The 20940-nt window shown below is 46.1% G+C and overlaps 1 protein-coding gene across 1 annotated transcript; it reads right to left on the reverse strand.

Annotated features, from left to right (window-relative positions):
• Positions 1–7218: 7218 nt before the first annotated feature.
• LOC141250640 (uncharacterized) lies at positions 7219–17865 on the reverse strand. The gene is made up of 6 exons (XM_073670059.1): positions 17719–17865; positions 17410–17589; positions 17212–17335; positions 17031–17128; positions 10559–10649; positions 7219–8109 (listed from the first exon to the last, which is right to left on the reverse strand). The coding sequence occupies exons 1-6, from the start codon at positions 17794–17796 to the stop codon at positions 7367–7369; spliced, it is 1314 nt and encodes a 437-aa protein (XP_073526160.1). The 5' UTR covers positions 17797–17865; the 3' UTR covers positions 7219–7366.
• Positions 17866–20940: the final 3075 nt, after the last annotated feature.

The following is a 20940-nucleotide window of genomic DNA, read 5'->3' on the forward strand; positions in this document are numbered from 1 at the left end:
AGACGAATCCTTCACTCGACTGAAAGTGGCTCTTACGGGAGATGAAGTCCTGGCCTACCCCGACTATTGCCAACCCTTTGTACTCTATACGGATGCCAGCAACATGGGATTGGGAGCGGTGCTGTCCCAGGTACAGCAGGGCAGAGAGAGAGTGATTGCCTACGCCTTCAGGAAGCTCCGTCCTATGGAAAGGAACCCCGACAACTATAGTTCCTTCAAGTTGGAGTTTTTAGCCATAGTCTGGGCAGTAACAGAGCGCTTCAAACACTACTTCGCCTCCTCCAGATTTACAGTCTTCACAGACAACAACCCGCTGACGCACCTGGACACTGCGAAGCTTGGTGCCCTAGAACAACGATGGATGGCTCGAGTGTCTAACTATGAGTTTACCATCAAGTATCGGGCGGGGCATAAAAACACTACTGCTGATGCGCTGTCCAGGATGCCCAACTTGCCAGATGGGAAAGAAGACCCAGAAGAGCTGGAGGAGATAGAGCTACTCGCTTTCCATCGTCACGGGGTGACCCAGTGCTCCCACTGTGTGAGGAACAAGTGCTCCGCCAACAGAGAGGCCACGTTTAACCCATTGCCTCACCATGGATGAGCAGAGACGCAGGATAGCGACCCAGCTGTCCACCTAGTAAAGGAGTTGCTGACACAAGCTGACTCGCACCCTGGTCCCAATGCTCCACAGGAGACCCAACAGTTGTGGAAGGAGAAGGGTAAGCTGTTTATCTACAAGGGAAAGCTGTGTCAGAGAAGCATCAACTCCCGGACACACGAACTGGTCTGGCAGATGGTAGTCCCGAGGCGGGATACGCCAATGGTCTTTGAAGTGTACCACGATGGAGCAAGACACTTCGGGTGGAAGAAGTTGGAAGCCCTGCTACGTGAGCGATTCTACTGGGCTGGCATCAGGAAAGCAATCGAGAGATGGTGTCGAGAATGTGGTCCATGCAAACTGAGACGGAAAGAACGTGATAGCCAGAGGGCTCCCCTGCAGCCCATAATCACCAAACAACCACTTGAACTGGTAGCTTTGGACCACGTGAAGCTAGCTCCAAGCCGGTCAGGCTATGTCTATGCTCTCACCATAGTAGACCACTACTCCCGGTTCTTGGTAGTAGTGCCAGTGAAAGATCAGACGGCTCAGAAGGCAGTCACAGCGTTTCAACAACACTTTTGTTGCCCATAGGGTAACCCTGAACGAGTGCTGACCGACCAAGGCACAGCCTTTGAAGCAGAAGTGTTTCAAGAATTCTGTAACTTGTACGGCTGCAAGAAAATAAGGACGACGCTGTATCATCCCCAGACCAGCGGGTTGTGCGAGAAGATGAACCAGGTGGTAATAGACCTGGTGAAGACGTTGCCCCTTGAAGAACGTAGCCTGCGGCCAGAGAAGTTACCAGATTTGGTGGACCTATATAACCACATCCCGGTGAACTCCACCAACTGTACACCTGCTTAACTGATGAGAGCAAGACCTGGTAAGCTACCCATTGACTTAGACATGGGAGTTTTAACACCTGAGATGGCATCACCAGATGCAGACTGGGATACTGAGCGGCAGGAACAATACCGCAAGGTGCAAGAATGTGTGGAGAGAAGTTTGTCCCAGGCGAGACAGAGGCAGAAGAAAACTTACAATCAGCATGCACCTGCAGTTCCCTTGTCACCTGGAGAACAGGTACTCAAAAGGAAAAGAGGAGTTCACAAATTAGATGATCAGTGGGAGGTTGAGCCATACACCGTCTTACCTTCAAATTTTGACAACACCAAGGTGTGCCTCATCAGTAAAGGTGGAGGAGAAACTTCAGCGGCAGTCTCAAGAGACCACCTGAAGATATGCCCTGATCAGTTGAGACACAGAGAGGAAGATCAAAACAGCCCCCAGCACACAGAAAAGGTGTAAGAAACAGTTCAAACCATCCTTGGAGAATTTCCCCGGTCTTGGACACAGGTGAACCAAGCAATCGTGGTACCTGTCCTGATCTTTCCCCAAGTAGCCTCACCGGAAGCCACAGAGACTCTAGAACAGCAGACAGACCAGTCGGTCCAGAAACAGATGCTTCATCAGTGGTGGAACAAGTGAATCTACCCCCTGCTAGTGGCGAATCTGTCATACCTATGGTGAGTCAAAGAGTTCGTAGAAGACTACCAAGCCTACCAGTGTTACCTCAGACTAACCGTAGTGTAGTGCACACTGAGCCCACCACACCAGCGGTAGACACTAGCGAACCGGGTAGGTCATTGGCAACAAATGTACTGCGCAGATCAACCCGTAGTACCATAGGTCAGCTCCCTGCCTGTTATAGGGACTAAAAAGTGTAGTAAAATGTTATATATATATATATATATATATATATATATATAATATAGTATATGTTATTTAGTTGCAACCGTTAAGTAATCCTGGATATATATAGTTATTAAATTTATGGACAAATGGACCACAGGACTAGGTGTGGTCAGGACAATGTTGAATAAAGTTAATCGTTGGCCTTGAAAATAAACCGCAGGCGTGGCCGAAAACCAGGCCTACCGACAGAGTGCCCTGAAGCCACGCCCAGGGACAATACACAAAGTGGGTTGAGGCGGTTCCCACCAACCAAACTTCAGTTATCCGGAAAAAGACAATTCCTGGATTGCGGCGTAAAGACTAAGCGCCGCAGTGACTGCTACCAATTTTTGTTCGGTTTTTGTGATTTTTTGCTTTTTGAAACTTTGTAAATTTTTAGTAATGTGAGTTGTTATGGTTGTTAATTGTTCATTTTTAAAGGTGTCCTCAGTCCGGGAGTACTGAATTTAACTAGGGGGGAATGTGGCACCCCAGGAGTCCGGTTTCCACAGTGGCATTGCCTCCTTCACAAGGGGTGATGACATGCCTGGAAGCAAGAGGGGTCCCCTAATCAGGTATACCAGCATATAACACTTTCCTGGCTTCAGACCAGAAAGGGGAGCTCCTCCCCTTAGCAACTGGAATCTGGAGGTGGGGTTAGTGAGAGTTAGTTGAGAGGAGTGGAAGACAGGACAGCGACGAGGAAGGACCTAGGGAAGGGAGCTATGTACAAGCTCACCCCAGAGGAGAGAAGCGCAGAAGAACAGGACACTGGAGTCCGAGGTTGTGGGGCACTGAAGGCCCAGCAGTAGAATCCGGAGGACAGGAGACTGCAGGTCTCCTGGCCCCATCAGATGCCCGGCGACACAGCAGCACCATAGGGCCCAGCACCGCCACATGGGAGCGACACTTAAGGAAGGCCCGAGCTGCCTGCCATATGACTCTGGCACTCGGGACCGGGCTTCAGGGCAATGCTGGGAGTAGTAGTGGCGTCCCGGTCCCGTGGCTCAGGGTGGTCAGACCAGTGGCAGCCTTTTATATGTTTTAGGTAATGTCCGACTACGCCACCCGTGGATTGCGGCTATTATGAACCGCCGCTGCAAGGCAGTCCACTGAGGCTGATGGTGTGTGCAGCTGAGGTAGTATAACTCCCCACGGGAAGAGTGTAGCCTCAGGGCAGTGAGCGCAAATGGTGGGGATTGAAGTGCAGGGCGTCCCAGCACCGGTAGTGCTGGCGCGGCAAGAAATGCAAAGACAACGTGTCGCAGTCCAGGGTCTTTTACGCACAGTTCGTATACTCCAAGCCACTTCTGTACAGGTAGTGACTGCCCAAGCCGTGCTGCGTCCACCAGGTGAGGGGCTCGGTCAACTCCCAGGCAACTCCGGAGCATGGTACAGGACTCCCTTCTATCCTTCCTCTGGCTCGTGCCCCACCAGTGACCAAGCTTTTGTACAGCTGCCGCGGATCTCTGCGGGTAAACGTGGGCCCCGTTTCCCGCTATCCTATATGGTGCCTTCCTAGCAAGGTTTAGCAGGGGGTCGCACCAAGTGATGATCACGACCTCCGGTTCTTGGCTGAGGATTATTTGCCTCCACCAACTTGCTATCCGGTACCCTTTTCTTGCCTGACCCGTCACCCGTAATTTCCTGGGTCCGTAGGGTCCCTTCTGCCTCCTTGTTTCTGGAGCCTTTCTTCTCCTCTTTCTCTCCACCTTTCTTCCTTCTCCTTCTCCTCTTCTCCCTTCTGGCTCCGGCCTCTGTGCTAGGCCTGCCCAGGGAGCAGAGCCCATGCAGCAGCTCTGCTCCCTGCCTTCTCCTCTCACCGAACACTGAACTCAACTCCCTCCTAAGATGGCCCCCACCTTTTATCTGCTTCACTGTGTCTGAGCTCAGGTGACCTGCAACCAATGAGCTCCTTCCTATGCTCCAGAAACCGTCCCCTTCTGCTCCTACATCACTGGGTTTTCCTCCCCCCTCCCCACTCCAGCCAGGGACATGGTCTTTCGTGCCTGCATTACTGTATAAATGGGAGCACCGTTGAGCTGTCCCTCGGAAATGGGGTGTGTGTGATGCATGCAGCCAACTGAGCCCTGGTCCATACTCCATCCTTACCCGGGAGTGGAATATCACACCTCTGGCAGAGGTGCAATACCCCTGTAGCGGCCGAACCGCTTTAGACGTTTTACTCAGGGACAAGGGCCGCAGCATAGCTACAAGCAGCAGGGCCAGAGAGATTAGCGCAGAGGGAAGGCCTACAACTTCACCTGGCGAGGTGGATTCCCAACTTGCTTCCAGGTCGCCCGGACCTCTACTACCAGCTAGTACCCGTGCTCCGGTCTTCCTAACCACCGCAAGTAAATATAAGAGGAAACCGCCATTAAGCTGTGGACTGGCCATCACCTGCATTACACTGCACCAACATCTACCTCATAAAATCACCATCTACTGCCCTGGAGCTAAGCTCTGCCTGAACCAACTCTGCTGCGTCAATGTCAGCTCCAGAGGATCGGCACCGCAGCAGCGACCCCATATAGCCGCATACCACAGGTGGCGCCACAAACATTACCTCTAAAAACGTTATTCCCCTTTTACCTTTTCCTTTAATTGACCGCCCTGGGTCACGGACCGGGTCACTGCCACCGTGACATCCCCCAGCATCGACCGGCCCGGCTACTGAGTACCCCACGGCCCAGGGGGCGCGTCATACTTGGCGTCACGAACAGGATTCGAAGCCCGGTATAACTGGGTACTGTGTGCCATAGACTTTGCTGAAGTGTGCTGACATAAAAGGAAACAAACAAGGATAAAAGAAAACAGCAATCACTCTAAGCGCACCCAGACTATAATATATAAAGGGAATGAAAGGGAGAGGCAAACCAAAGTGGAGATAAGGAAAAGGAAGAAGACACCAGACAACTTCCAAACAGCAATTTCCAGAGAAGACTCCTAAACGACTTTTCTTTCCATGGCTCATAGCTCCAAACCAATTCCAAGGTATAGCAAGCTATCACAGGCAACTACCCAAGCTAAGAGGTGAGTACTTATACCAGAGGGGAGTGAAAAAAATCAGAACAGCTGAAATAACTCAGGACGGAAAGCCTTAGGAACCAAGCATGAGTGTTTAACCTTTACAACCAAGGAACAAGGGAAATCTGCATTGCTTTCCAGCTAGCTAAGCAAATTAAACCACTGCAGGTTTGCGTGTAGTCAAACGCTACGATCTTCTGGCCCCTGAAATAGAGGAGACCACTCTCCGTCGCGGTATCCCCTTGACAGTCTGACTGCTCTAACTGTAAAGAACCCTTTCCTATTTAGCTGCCAAAATCGCATTTCTTCCATCCATAATAAGTGCCCTCTAATTCTTAGTATGGTCTTTTGAAGGAATAAGTTATATGCCAGTCCTTTGTATTGACAAGATGTATTTATACATATAAATGAGATCTCCTCTGACTTTTTTTTTCTAATCTATAAACAATCCCAACTTTTAGAACCTCTCATCATATGAGAGGCCTTCCATCCATTGTAATAATCTAGCCTTTGAACTGATTAACTTTTGAATATCCTTTTTGAAATGTGAAACCCAAAACTGGATCCCATATTCTAGATGTGGCCTCACAAGTGATTTATAGAGGTGTAACAGTACATTGAGATCGTGGGATTTTATCTTTCTTTCTATACACCATAAAATATTGTTTGCTTTTGCAGCTGCTGCTTGACATTGAGAACTGCTGCTTAGCCTACTTGTAATCAGAATATCCAAGTCCTTCTCCTGTTCTGTAGTCCAGGGTATACTTCCATATAATGTATATCCAGCAATAGGATTACTCCGTCCTAGGTGCATTACTCTACATTCATCAACATTAAATCTCATTTGCCAAGTGTTTGCCCATTCAGACATCTTATACAGATCGTTTTGTAATATTGTACTATCAAGGTCAGTTTTTAAAATCCTATATAGTTTGGTGTTATCAGCAAAAACTGACACTTTACTCTCAATCCCATTCACAAGGTCATTAATAAAGAGATTAAAAAGAATCAGTCCTAGCACAGATCCCTACAGTCCCCACTGCTGATTATATCCCATTTAGAGAATGTATCTGTAGCACCAGCATCCCTGCATGCTTCCCATTCTCCTCTCCCCCAGCAGGGATGCCGACTCACTCACCGTCCCGGTCCTCGGTACGCACATCTTCTCCCTGTTCCTGCTTCCTGGTGTCTGCACACGCATGGCAGATACCTGGGCACTGTGCTTAGAGCGCACGCGCTCCCTGTCTCTTACAAGGACAGCGCGCACCAACTTAAAGTGTCCCCAGCCAATGGCTGGGAGACACGTACCAGTTGAGCTTTCCCATTCCAGGCCGTTCTAGCTCCCTTCCCCACTGGGGGTCAGCTGCCGTGTGTCTGAAGTCCATTCTGGAGTAGCACCTAGCGTCCATCTGGAGCCATGTCTAACCACACAATATGGGGCTCTAGTGAAGAGTCAGGTGTTTGCCTTGTTGCGCCCCTCCAGGCTCTACTTGGTCCATGACACAGTGGTTCCACCATCGCTCTCGTTAGAGTACCATTTACGGCGACTCTTTGTAAAACTTGTTAAAGAGACAGACTATGACTTATAGAGTAGCCATCAGAGATATGCAAATCTGATGAAATTTGAATTTCACAAATCTACTGGATTTTACCGGGAGATTCGATTTGGAGAAAATTTATTCTCGTAACAGTGGTAATATACTTTGACTGTAATTGTTGTATGTTTTCTTGCACAATTTTTCACAAAATAAAAAAATGCCTACTTCACTGTGTGATTTCTTTGACATTCAAGATTTATGAGTAACAGGTAGTGATTTATTAAAAAACATTTCTCACACTCTGGACATCATCCATGTGCGATTTTTTATGTGCAATTACAGCTACACTTTGGCTTCACAATTTTCCACATGCAGTACATAAAATGGCTTCTACACTTTGTGATTCATCAAGATGTGATTTATAAAAACAATATTTCCCTCCGTCTGAACATACATAATGTTTCTACCCTGTGTGAGTTTTCTGATGTGTAACAAGATTTGATTTCTGGCTAAAACATTTTCCACATTTCGAACAGGAGTATGGCTTCTCCCCAGTGTGACTTCTCTGATGTATAACAAGACTTGATTTCCGGTTAAAACATTTCCCACATTCTGGACATGAAAAAGGTTTTTCCCCTGTGTGAGTTCTCACGTGTTTAAGAAGATATGTTTTCTGACTAAAATATTTCCCACATTCTGAACATAAAAATGGCTTCTCCCCTGTGTGAATTCTCTGATGTCTAACAAGACTTGATTTCCGATTAAAACAATTTCCACAATCTAAACATAAAAATGGTTTCTCCCCTGTGTGAACTCTCTCATGTCTAAGAAGAACTGATTTTCTGTTGAAACATTTCTCGCACTCTGAACATGAAAATGGGTTCTCCCCTCTGTGAATTTTTTTATGCGTAACAAAATAAGTTTTGAGGGAAAAACTTCTGCCCAGTTCTGAACTTGAAGAATGCCTCTTTACATCCAGAGAACTTTGATTTTTAAGGCCACTTTTGTGTCTTTTATATTTCTTAATAGTCTTTGATGAAGATAGGAACATTTTAAAAGGATCAGATGATAGATCTTTGCTGTGAAGGGATGATGGTATATCTGGGATAATGACATGCTCATCAAATGTATGTTGCTTGATATCAAGGTCATCGGATTTAAAAATTGAAGCTGTCACTTGTCCCTCTGTTCTCCTGCTACATTCATCTGCCAAGGATAAAACCAATTATTTTTTAATAAAATAACCTTAACACTTTTATATTTATAACACTTCTATATAACTGTCCATAGAAAATGCAAAAACATCACAAATCCACAGTAGACCTCAGTGCACAAACCACAGGTCCATAACATTAGGCTACCAAGTTATATAAATATATACATATTATATATTATTCAAGCACAGCTACATTGATGGGTAACTCTGCCATGGATTTTGTTACAAACCCACCTCTGTTATGTTTAATACTGTCCTGGGTAACTGCTATATCATTGTGTAACCCATCTCTGATTCATCAGTTCTTCAACACCAAGTTCCTTCTTTTATGTCACCATTCCAGCTCAGTTCTGCATCATAGTTTACTCATTACTAAATTTCCTCTGCTTTCTTGTGTATTTCAACTCTGATCTGCCTGTTGCCATAATTTCAACTTCCCGTACATACTTCAATGGATCCTGTAGTTACCATTTGCTTTTCCTGTAGCTGTTCTACCAGCGTTTCATCTGGATCTCACTGCTGCACCAATGTCACCTGTCTATGCTGTATAAAATACACTCATCCAGACCAAGGGCTTCAATCACCAGGTGAGACTAAACAAAAGGATATCCTTTCGATATTGTAGAGAAATTCACCCTTGGCTCTCACTGCATGTGGAATAGCAGCTCAATCACAAATGTGTAGTAGTTTGGTCAGAAAGAATCGGACTGGGGTTCCTAGTGGTCTTGGTCTTGTAGGAACCCTATGACCTCAGTAACAAAAAAGTAAGTCAAGGTAGATTCTTCCAAAAGGTTGGAAGGATTCTAGGAAGGCATTTGCATAATTACCCTCTACTCTCTATTGGATAATATTTTTCTTCAAATATTTTTCAAGTTGTCTAGTGTACTTTAGTATTCAGTTCAGAAATCTGGGGAAATAAGGGTCACCATCTTCTAAGTCCAAGGGTGTTGGGAATATCCTTTAAGGTTTCATCTCAAGCCAGAGCAGGCCTCATTTCATTAGATAGGATTTTGATGCCAAAAGTAAAGCGGACAGTTTTTGGTGAAGGAGCATGCAGTGGCTTAGCGACAGAATGGTGTCCACTTGATTGTCATATGGACACAGTAAAGAAAGATGGGATAATCTAGGACCACAATCCCAGAACAAAAAAACAAGGAATGTATCTAAAGATTGGACATTGCTCCAGCAGCAAGATATCCCCAGGAAAACCCACATGTCAGCAAACGATCCTCCTGGCTTCAACATGTAACAATTATACTGCCATGATAAAGATGGTCTTAACCAAAGTGAAATCATACAGTAAATAAGTTGAAGCTTTTATTTAGATTATATCCAACAGAACCGAAGTCTCATAGACTGCACCACAAGAACAATGTCCATGGCTGTCCAATGTCCACCTAAGTTGAGTAATATTTTACTTTTAGTGTAATTCTGAAGATTGAAGTCGAGAACAGAAATATTAAACAGAGATATTATTATACATAAAAACTCCTTGGGATCAATCTTATCAGTAAATCAGATTTTTTCCCTTTAAGTTTGAATATATTATGTAGTAGAAGATAATTTTATTTATTTTATTTAACAGCCTTCAGCTCGATCTCGAGCTATGGTGACTTGATGGATGAACGCTCTCTAGGAAGATTGATTTTGTGCAAGCCTAGATAGGTGCACCAGGGTCTTCTCCACCGTTATTTTGATTTTACCAAGCCATCAGGATGCTGGTCTTCCTCTTCGCTTTGTTCCTTCTATTCTTCCGACCATGATGTCCTTCTCCAATGATTACTCTCTTCGTATGATGTGTCCAAAGTAGGCAAAATGTAGAAGAAAATACTGTATCCTAATTATGCTTCATAACCTGTACATCCATAGTTGAAATAGTTTAGCAGAAGTATATCCTTCTCCTTTTCAGTCTCCTGATATTAATGCTATAGAACACATCTGGGATGAAGGAGGACAAGCTGTTCAGAGCATATCAGTATCTCCATCAAATGAGCCACTCTAAATTGTCCGATTCCAACATCTACTGGAGTGTTAGACATAATGCAATTCTAAAGGTCAAAGAGGGTCCGATGTGTTATTAAGGGCAAAGGGGGTCTATAATAAGTTGGCCATTCAGTGAATGTTCCCAATACCTGTACTTTGTTAGCAAACAGTAACTTGATACAACTCTAATAGGTCTAAGTTCCAAAATTGAGACCACAGATGATGAAGACATACGATGTATTGACATAGGAATATATCAAGTCTATATTCAATATTATAAATACCCATCATGTGTTAACAACTATAATTATATCCAGATTTAACTGATATGTTGGTTAGGGAAATATACAACTTAAAACTGAGAGACAACAAAGTGTAAATATCAGCACAAAACTCTTACAGCCGGTGAATGAGAAGAATCTGTGATTTCACTGTAATTTAGTGGTTACTACTCACCTGGGTATTCATATGTAGGAATCTCCTCTTTACACCACTCATCACCAATCACATATGTCTCTATAGTATTAATATGGGTCAGATCTTCACCCTGAAACGAATATTGTAAAAGTCACAGACCGATGGAGAAGTCTCATTTATGATCATCTCTAATCCTGCCATCTCCATCGCTCTCATTACACAAGTATAAAACATATAATACTGATGGATAAAACAAGACTGAACACAAGACCTTCACAACCGTCTACACATCATAGGGGAGATCTCATGACTAGTGTTGAGCGAACATGCTCGACACTGCTCGGTACTCGCCCGAGCATCTCACTACTCGGGATGTTCGGCGAGCACCGAGCATTTCCGGGTTACTCAGGCTGGAGCTTGGGTCTCCGCCCTGCATGTTTGGCGCTCTTTACAGAGCCAATGAACATGCAGGGATTTCCAGCCAGTCACTGTAATGCCGCAGCCATGTTGGTTGTGGGCATTACAGTGATTGGCTGACTGCACAGCGTCACCTCGAGTATTTAAAACCGGGCGCCGCCATCTTGGACAGAGTCGCTCCGGATCAGACTGTGTAGGGAGAGTGCTGCTGAGCTAGGGAGAGATTTATACTGCGAAATAGGTATTGTAGGGTCTCTAAAGCCTGCAAAATCAAACAAACAGTCCTTCTCAGGACTAATATCCATCCCAGATATCAGGCAGGCAGGCAGGCAGGCTGTATAGGAGATGCAGTGGTTATACCAACAAACACTGCATTACAGTCCTGTGTGCTGCTTCTCAAATTGCTAGACTTAGCCCCAGGTCTCAGGGGCCAGGAAAAATCCTTTTTTTTTTTCATCTAAATCCTCTTTTTTTTTTTCCTCAGTCAGACTGTACAAATACCCGTCTTCTTAACCTTTTGGTATCCCCCCCCCAAAAAAAAAAAAAATTGAGTGTGTCTGTGACTGTTCAGACACAAATATATCTGTTTAAGAGAGTCTGGTTTCGGCCAGATAACCTAGAACTGTCCTTTTGCAGTTCCACAGTTCAAATCTCTGTATTATCCACTTTTTTGCCTTTTTTCCATAAAAAAAAAACAGTTTGAGTGTCTCGCTGACTGTTCAGACAAAAATATATCTGTTTAAAAGAGTCTGGTGTAGGCCAGAGAAATAGAACTGTGGTTTTCCTCTTCCACTGTTCTAATCTCCTTTTTATTACCCTTTTGCCATTGATAGTGCGAGTGTAAGCTATTTTACTTCATTTACAAACGGCAAGGCGCGTGGCAAGGGACGTGGAACTGAACGTTCTGGTGATGGTGCATGCAGAGGACGTGGCCATGGCCAAGGTGAAAATGTGCCACAACCAACAGCCACATCTTCTCGCTCCCAGTTCTTGACCGAATTACTAGGGAAGCACACAACACCACTATTGCGAACGGATCATTGTGAACAGATGATTAATTGGATAGCAGATAATACTTCGTCACCTGGGCACCATCACATCCGGTCTGTCTTCCACACGGTCAAGTGTTAGTAGCCGTGAGTCTCGACCTCATACTCCTCCTCACCCTGATGCTCCTTCCTCCCACCATGCCGAGTGTAGTCAGACAGCAACTGCTGTCTGTAGTCAGACAGCAACACTCTGAAGAGCTGTTCACTGGTCTATTTCCATATTTGTGCCCCTCGCCTGCTCCGCTTGAAGTGGTGGAAGAGGAGATCCCATGTAGCGATGGCCAAATATTTGAACAGCCACGGCCACAGGAAGGCGACGCTGGCAATTTGTTACAAGAGGTGGACAATGACGAGACACCACCACCATGATCAGGCACATGTCAGCAAAGCACCCAACTTTGTGGGGCGAACCCCAGGGTCCACGACCAGTGTCAGCGGGTGTCACCCCTGCTTCTTCCGCTGTTGTGCGTGTAAGAGAACCCCCTGTTGTGCGTGCAAGGCAATCCCCTGTCCATACTGCATGCAAAGATGCCCCCTCCTCTCAGTCTTCACTTGTTATGGCAGTTTCTCAAGAAACAGCATCCACGTCCCACTGCAGCGTTCAATTGTCCATATCCCAGACCTTTGAACGAAAGCGCAAATTCGCAGCCAACGCCCCACAGGCCACAGTCCTAAATTCGCACATTTCACGACTGCTTGCGTTGGAAATGCTGCCTTTTAGGCTGGTGGAGACAGAATCCTTCCGCAACCTTATGGCGGTGGCCGTCGGTACTCGGTCCCCAGCCGACACTATTTTGCCCGGTGTGCCATCCCCGCACTACACAAGCACGTGTCCCAAAACATCTGCCGTGCCCTCAACAACGCAGTTACTGGGAGAGTCCACCTGACAAAGGACACGTGGACAAGTGCTTATGGCCAGGGACGGTACATCTCCCTGACGGCACACTGGGTAAACATAGTGGAAGCCGGGACCCAGTCGGACCTTGGGACGGAACACATCCTCCCCGCACTGAGGATTGCGGGCCCTATGTCAGTCAGAGTTGCCTCCACAGTGTACAGCTCCTGCACATCATCCTCCTCCTCATGTTCAACCTCCATCCCAGATATCACCACATCAGTTACAAGCTGGAAGCACTGCAGTACTGCCTCAGTCAAGCAGCAACAGGCTGTGCTGAAACTCATAAGCTTAGGTGATAAACCTCACACTGCGTGTGAGTTGTGGACAGCTGTTAAAGAGCCGGCAGATCTGTGGCTGAGACTGCTGAACCTACATCCAGGCATGGTCGTGTGTGACAATGGCCGTAACCTGGTGGCGGCTCTGAGGCGAGGCGAGGCGAGATCACACACGTACCATGCCTGGCTCATGTGCTTAACCTCGTGGTTCAGCGGTTTCTTAAATCATACCCCGAGTTGCCAGATCTGCTTGTCAAAGTACGCCGCCTGTCAGCTCATTTTCGCAAGTCGGCTACAGCTTCCGCCGCCCTTGTTGTGTTGCAGCAGCGTTTGCAGCTTCCGGCACACCGACTGGTGTGTGATGTCCCCACACGTTGGAACTCTACCCTCCACATGTTGCAAAGGATTTGTGAGCAGAAGAGAGAAGTTGTGGAGTACCAGCTGCAACAAGGCCGTCGATATTCAGGTCAGACTCCACACATAAAACCTCAGGAGTGGACCTGGATGTCTGACATATGTACCATCCTGACAAACTTTCAGGAGGCCACCAAGATGGTGAGTGGCGATGACACCATCATTAGTGTCAGCATCCCTCTTGTCTGTCTTTTGCAACGCTCTCTGCAGAGAATTAAAGAGGTGGCATTGCAGCCAGATGAGATGATGATCAAGATGGAGATGAGATGGATCAAGAAGCCATAGCGGGCGATTACACACAGCCCAGCCTCATCTCATCCCAACGTGCATTGGGGGGCAATGAGGGAGAGGAGGTGGAGGAGGAGGAGGAGGAAGAACAGGAGCTGGTATCATGAGCTGTAGATGGTAGTACCTGTACAACTGTCATACCGTCGGTTCAGCGTGGGTGGCCTGAGGACAGGGGGGAGGAGGAGGAGAGCATGGTCAGTCGTCATCTTGGTGAGGAAACGGAACTCTTGCCCGTTACCAGTCTGGCACGCATAGCTGACTTTATGTTACGCTGCCTTAACCATGACTCTCGCGTTGTCAAAATGTTGGGTGACAGTCATTACTGGTTGGTGACACTTTTAGACCCCCGCTACAAGGAGAACTTTCACTCTCTTATTCTTGAGGTGGAGAGGTCTACAAAAATGGGGCAGTACCAGAAGGCCCTTGCTGCAGAACTGTTAAAAAAATTCCCATCTGAACACGCTAGCGGCAGAGGTCACAGTTCGTTGCCCAGCCAAGGAGTACAGGCGAGAGAGACGCAGCTCCAATCCAGCAGAGACAGGGGAACACTGTCAACGTTCTGGGACAGTTTTCTGAGACCCGCCCAGCTTACAGGCCCTGAGGTGCGGGGTACTCTCATAAGGAGTGGAGAGTTTCAAAAGATGGTGAGGGAGTACCTTGCTGACCGTACCAGCATCCTCCGTGATTCCTCTGCGCCTTTTAATTATTGGGTATCCAAGCTGGACACTTGGAATGAACTCACTCTGTACGCCTTGGAGGTCCTGGCCTGCCCTGCCGCTAGCGTGTTATCGGAGCGTGTTTTTAGTGCCGCTGGGGGAATTATAACTGATAAGCGCACTCGCCTGTCAACTGACAATGCTGACAAGCTGACCCTTATCAAAATGAACAAGGGCTGGATTGGGCCAGACTTCTCATCACCACCAAATGACAGCAGAGTAAAGTCAAATCCACTGTGTTATTTCGGGAGGTGTATTCCCATGCATTAAAACAGTCTTGTTAAACCACTCTGAACTCCACCACTCTTCCAAGGGGCATTGATATGGTCTTTTTATTCCACTGGGTCCTCCACGTCTCTTTCAAGGGGCATTAAAAGCATCTTGTTAAACCACTCTGAACTCCACTGCTCTTCCAAGAGGCATTGAAATGTTGTTTTTAAATTACCTCTAAGCTCCACGACTCTTCCAACGGGCATTGCATTTCCTCATAATTTTAGTCAGCTTTTGCTTTTCAATGCATAGGCGAACACTAAGGGAGACCCACTCCCAAATAATAGGTAGAAGGTTTTTAGTACGCTGTAATCCACGTTTGTTTCAAGAGGCATTGCAGTTCCTCATAATTTTTGGAAAGCCAACAGTGTACAGGAGACCCAGTTGCTATAAATGGAAAAAACGGTTTAGTTAAGGCCCTCTGACCTCCATATTACTTCCAAGGGGCATTGGAGTGCCTCGAAATTTTTGGTAGGCATTGCACTCACTGTATGCCCTATAACTGTGTAGCCGAACCACCTCCTTTTGGTACAGAAACATATCCTACAAGACATGTGTGGTTGACTGGCCTGATATTGATGTGAATGATCCCTGTTCCCCCTGCTCTTTCTCCTTTGCCACCACCTCATCCATCATTCATCACCTGAAGCTTTGTTTTAACGGGAGTCATAGAACTGGGATAGTAGCAGGAAAACATCCAGCAATCCTTGGAGGAGATAGGATATGCGCCAAAACGCTGACCTAGCCGCTACTACATACATGCGCTTGCATTCCAAGGAACAGAAAGCTAAGGAGATGGATGGCCTCATGATCATGAATAATTTACTCGCTGTGTAGGAGGCCGACCACTGCTCCTGTCTACCTTCTGAACTTTGTGTTGAAGCCTGATTGACCCTGGACCCGCAATCCTCTATGTCTGGAGGACGTGTTGCATCCCAGTGCCCAACTGTGTCCCGGCTTCCACAATATTAACCCATTGTGAAGGCATCAGTGAGATGGACCATCCCTGGCCACATTCACCTGTCCACGTGTTTGTGGTAGGGCTGTCCTTCCCACTAAATGCACTGGGGAGGGCACAGGTAATGTTTTGGTATGCGCGCTTGTGTATAAGGCGCAGCGGGACAAATAGGGGTGGCTGGGGACCGTATGTGGGCACCCAGCCGCGGGGCGGCTGGGGACAGAGTATGGACACCTGGCCGCCCCCTGGCGGCTGGGGACCAAGGGTGGACACCCGGCCACCGGGGGACTGAGTATGGATACCAGGCCGCCGATGCAGCCATGACGTGGTGGCCAGATTCTGCCTCCACATGCCTAAAAGGCCCAATTTCAAGTGCAAGCAAGCTAGCAGTATGGTATTGCAGCCTGGGGGTGGGTGGGTGGTAGGTTGCATACTTGCGCTTGCATTGCAAGGAATGGGGGAGGTACAATTGAACACTGCCCTGGGACAAGGACTTGCACGGGGATAGTTGTAAGTCTGCATCTTCGCATGTGCGAAGGATCACTTCTGATGGGCACACTTTTAGGCAGTGACCTGGGTGTCAGAGATGCTTCCAGGGGTCTTCCCCATGCTGTTCCCATGTCTTTTCAGCACTGTATGCATGTGGCAAACAGCACATGGCCAGATAAGGTTGTAAAATGTTAAAATTACATTTCCCGGTGAATGCATTTGTCACGGTTGAAAGCAATACAAAAGTGCAAAAACGCATAAAAAATGCTACTTGTGAACATAGCCCAAGGTGTGGAGGAGTATTTTTATTTTTGGTTATTTATTTTACCTTATACACAAGTCTTTACCCTGGAAAGGATGTTCCTTAACATATTTCACAGGAAAACAGTTTCAGTTTCGTTTTTGAACATTTTATTGAGAGCCTGTAAAAGTGGCTTAATACCTCTGACCACGTTGTTGACAGCAGTGACCTGGGGGTCAGAAATGCTTCCTGGGGCGATCCTCATGCTGTCCCCATGTCATTTGAGCACTGTCACTATAGTTTTGGGCACTTTTTAGGCTTTCTACAGACTACCGGGGGTGCCGCCGCAAAAATGCTCAGGTCTCCCATAGACTAACATTGGGCTCATTGCTCGGGTCGAGCACCCGAGTATCACGGCGAGCTCGGCCCGAGCTTCGAGCACCCGAGCATTTTAGTGCTCGATCAACACTACTCATGACACCTTCTCTCCATCTACCTGATGATCCTGAGGAACATTGACATCTTCTTGTTTACAATCCTGAGGAAGAAGAGGACGGGGACATCTCTCTGGTGTCATCCTCTTACTGGATATAACTGGAGAAAACACATACAGGGACTGAATTAATTCTTTACATACAGATAATTATCAGTTGTGTGTATTTAGTCCTGTCTATTACCTGGTGATGTGAGGGACTGGGGAACCTCCATCATGATGTCCTTGTACAGATCTTTGTGTCCTTCTAAATACTCCCACTCCTCCATGGAGAAATAGATGGTGACATCCTGACACCTTATAGGAACCTGACACATACAATGATATAGTCATCCCCCCAATCCCTTCATAGTGTTACTGTTTAATGTCCCAGCATTCCCACCTCTCCAGTCAGCAGCTCAATTATCTTGTAGGTGAGGTCTAGAATCTTCTGGTCATTGATGTCTTCATGTATCAGGGGGTGAGGTGGAGGCCACGTGATTGGGCTCAGGGGTCTTCCCCATCCCTTACACACAGGGGCTTGACAGCGCTCGCTAGAGGTCTTCTTCACTACTGAGTAATCCTGGTTATGGAGAGACATATTAATAAATCTCACTACAGACTTTTCCAGAGTCCTCACCTCTCCCGTTCTGTCCATCTGTTATTCCCATAGATAAGAATGATGTAATGTGACGTCATCAGAATCTCTCACCTCTCCAGTAAGCCGGAAGAGGATCTCTAGGGTGAGGTGTAATATCCTCTCCACCATCTTGTCCCTGTCCTTAACCATCCTTGAGGAAAATTCCCTTATACAGAAGATGAAGATCTCCACTGAGTGGATCCGATATTGAACGGACCTTAATGGGATGAAGATGAGCTGATGTAACATCATAAAAATCCTGAGTAATAATACAATTAGTGGACATAATAAGGTGAACATATAATAATATGAATATAATGAAATGTAACATGTAAATGTTGTATTCCCGCTTTGTACTGACTGTTCACTCGAGTCTGGGGAACAGATCCAGTTATCATTTCTCAGCTACCGAAAGGTTGGATCCCTCTGTGAACTTTGCCGTTACTGTACATCATGTTCCGGAGTGGAGGCAGTTTGCACATTATTAGGTTCAATTACACTGATTGCAAATGGTTCTTTAACTCCTTAGAAGCTGTGCTCACTAGTGACTGTCTAATCTACGTAGTTAAACAGATCATCAGCATCATGTAACATGAAGGCAAGACCACCAGAAAAAATAATAACATTTATCTGAAAATGTAGACACAAAGGCTATATATTTTTGAAAGACAAATATTCTTCTGTTATGGCTTTTCTTTTATTGTGGAAAAATCATATAACAAATAGTGGTGAGTGAGTGTGCTTGCACTGCTTGATACTCGATTGAGCACTAAGGGTACTCGGGCACACTTAGTACTCGATTGAGTATCACGGGTGCTTGAGTGCCATGCTCTCGTCTCAACTTAGTGGTTCAGCAGTTTCTCTAAACCTACTTGGATTTGCCCTATGCTACTTGTGAAGGTACGCCGCGTGTGCGCCCATTTCCAAAGGTAAGCTATAGCTGCTGCCGGTCTGGCAGTGATGCAGTAGCGCTTGCAAGTGCTAGCTTACCGACTGGTGTGTGACGGACCACATGCTGGAACTCCACATTACATACACTGTGTTCCAAATTTTTATGCAAATAATATTTTCTCAGATTTTCCCAAATTACCTATATGAATTGCAGTCATTGTAATTTTCCAGTCAAATAACTATTAGAGTACAATTGAAAGGTTTTTATACAAACTGCCTATGATAACAGTATATTTAAAAAAAAATAAAAACTCACACTGCACTCAAAATGAATGTTCTAAATTATTATGCACAGCAGAGTTTTCAACCTTTTCATTTTAATAAAGAACAAAAAAATTATCATTTTTGAAATTATAAGCATTAGATAATGCCCCTTCTCATGCTGCACATAACACATCTGCATCTCTGGCTGCTATGGGCATAAAAGGGGACAAACGTATGGTGTGGCACCCATGCTCCCCTGACCTCAACCCCATTGAGAACCTCTGGAGCATCATCAAAAGGAGTGTCTATGATGGCGGGAGGCAGTTCACATCTAAGCAACAGCTCTGGGAGGGTATTCTGTCCTCATGCAAAACAATTGCAGCGGAAACCATCCAAAACCTGACAAATTCAATGGACGAGAGAGTTCAGAAGCTCCTTTCGAACAAGCGGTCCTATGTGCAAATGTAACATCACCTAGAATAAAGTTTTGAGTTGAAAACTGTTTGATTTCAGTTTGTAATAACCTGCCAATGCTTATAATTTCAAAAATGACCATTTTTTTGTTCTTTATTAAAATGAAAAGGTTGAAAACTCTGCTGTGCATAATAATTTGGAACATGCATTTTGAGTGCAGTTTGAGTGTTTTATTTTTTTTTAAATATACTGTTATCATAGGTAGTTTGTACAAAACCCTTTCAATTGTACTCTAATAGTTATTTGACTGGAAAATTACAATGACTGCAATTCATATAGGTAATTTGGGAAAATCTGAGAAAATATTATTTGCATAATAATTTGGAACACAGTGTATATTGGCAAGGCTTTGTGAGCAGCAAAGGGCAGTAGTTGAATACAAGTGACAACATGCCCGTCGGTATTCCGGTCAGCCTCCCCACATAACAACCGGCTAGTGGGCAAGGATGTCTGATATCTGTGAGGTTCTCCAAAACTTTGAGTAATCAACCAAGATGGTGAGTGGCGATGACACCATAATCAGTGTAATCATCCCACTTCTGTATCTACTCAAATGCTCGCTGCTAACAATTAAAGTGGAAGCTTTGCATGTGTACCAGGTGGAGAAGGAGGAAGAAAGTACATAGGGTGATACTACCCAGCCCAGCCTCATCTCATCTTCTCAGTGCAGATTGGGTGATAATGAGAAGAAGGATGAGGAACAGGAGATGGGTGCCTGCACTACAGAGGGTACTACCCACACCAGATTCATCGCGTATGTTCAGCATGGATGGGCTGAAGAGGAGGAGGAGGAGAGGAGGGAGGAGATGGAGAGTAGTCCTCCTGATTGGAACAGGGAAGTCTTGCCTGGCACACATGGCTGACTTTATGTCCCGCTGCCTTTCCTGTGCCCCTCGCGTTATACACATTTTGGCCAACACTGATTACTGGTTGTTCACCCTTCAAGACCCCTGCTACAAGGAGAACTTTCTATCTCTCCTTCCTGTGGCGGAGAGGCCTAGTAAAATGGTGCAATACCAGAAGGCCCTTGTCGAACAATTAGTACAAAAATTTCAATGTGACAACGCTGGCAGCATAGGTTATAGATCCTTAGGAAACCAAGGGGGGGAGACGAAGGAGATACACAACAGGTCAAACATAGGCAGGGGAACACTATCAAAGGTCTGGGACAGTTTCATTAGACCCTCCCAGCACCCAGGCCCTGATGCGTGAAGGAGTCTGATAAGGATGGGAACAGTTTTGAAGATGATGAAGGAGTACCTAGCCGACCATACCAGCGTCCCCCGTGATTCCTCTGTCCCGTACAACTATTGGGTATCCAAGCTGGACACATGGCATGAACTGTCCCTCTACGCCCTGGAGGTGCTGGCCTGCCCTGCTGCTAGAGTTATGTCAGAGTAGGTTTTTAGTGCCACTGGGAGCCCTTGTCCTCCTCCTCCACCATATCAACAGGCGGCCTCACTCAAAATCTTTATAGGATCAACAGTCGGATCTTAGTCAAAATCTTTTGTTTGAAAGCCATCAGCCCAGACAAGGCAGAAAAAGGTTAAAATTACATTTAATGGTGACTACTGGGGGGAGTAGTTTTATTTCCCCCTCTACTATGCAAATTGCCTTTTCAGAGAAAAAGAGGACTTGAACTCTATAGCGCCACCTATTTGAAGC

Source organism: Phyllobates terribilis, unplaced genomic scaffold (assembly GCF_046119375.1).
Source record: "Phyllobates terribilis strain yellow unplaced genomic scaffold, ASM4611937v1 Scaffold_6037__1_contigs__length_47258, whole genome shotgun sequence".
Classification (NCBI taxonomy): domain Eukaryota; kingdom Metazoa; phylum Chordata; class Amphibia; order Anura; family Dendrobatidae; genus Phyllobates; species Phyllobates terribilis.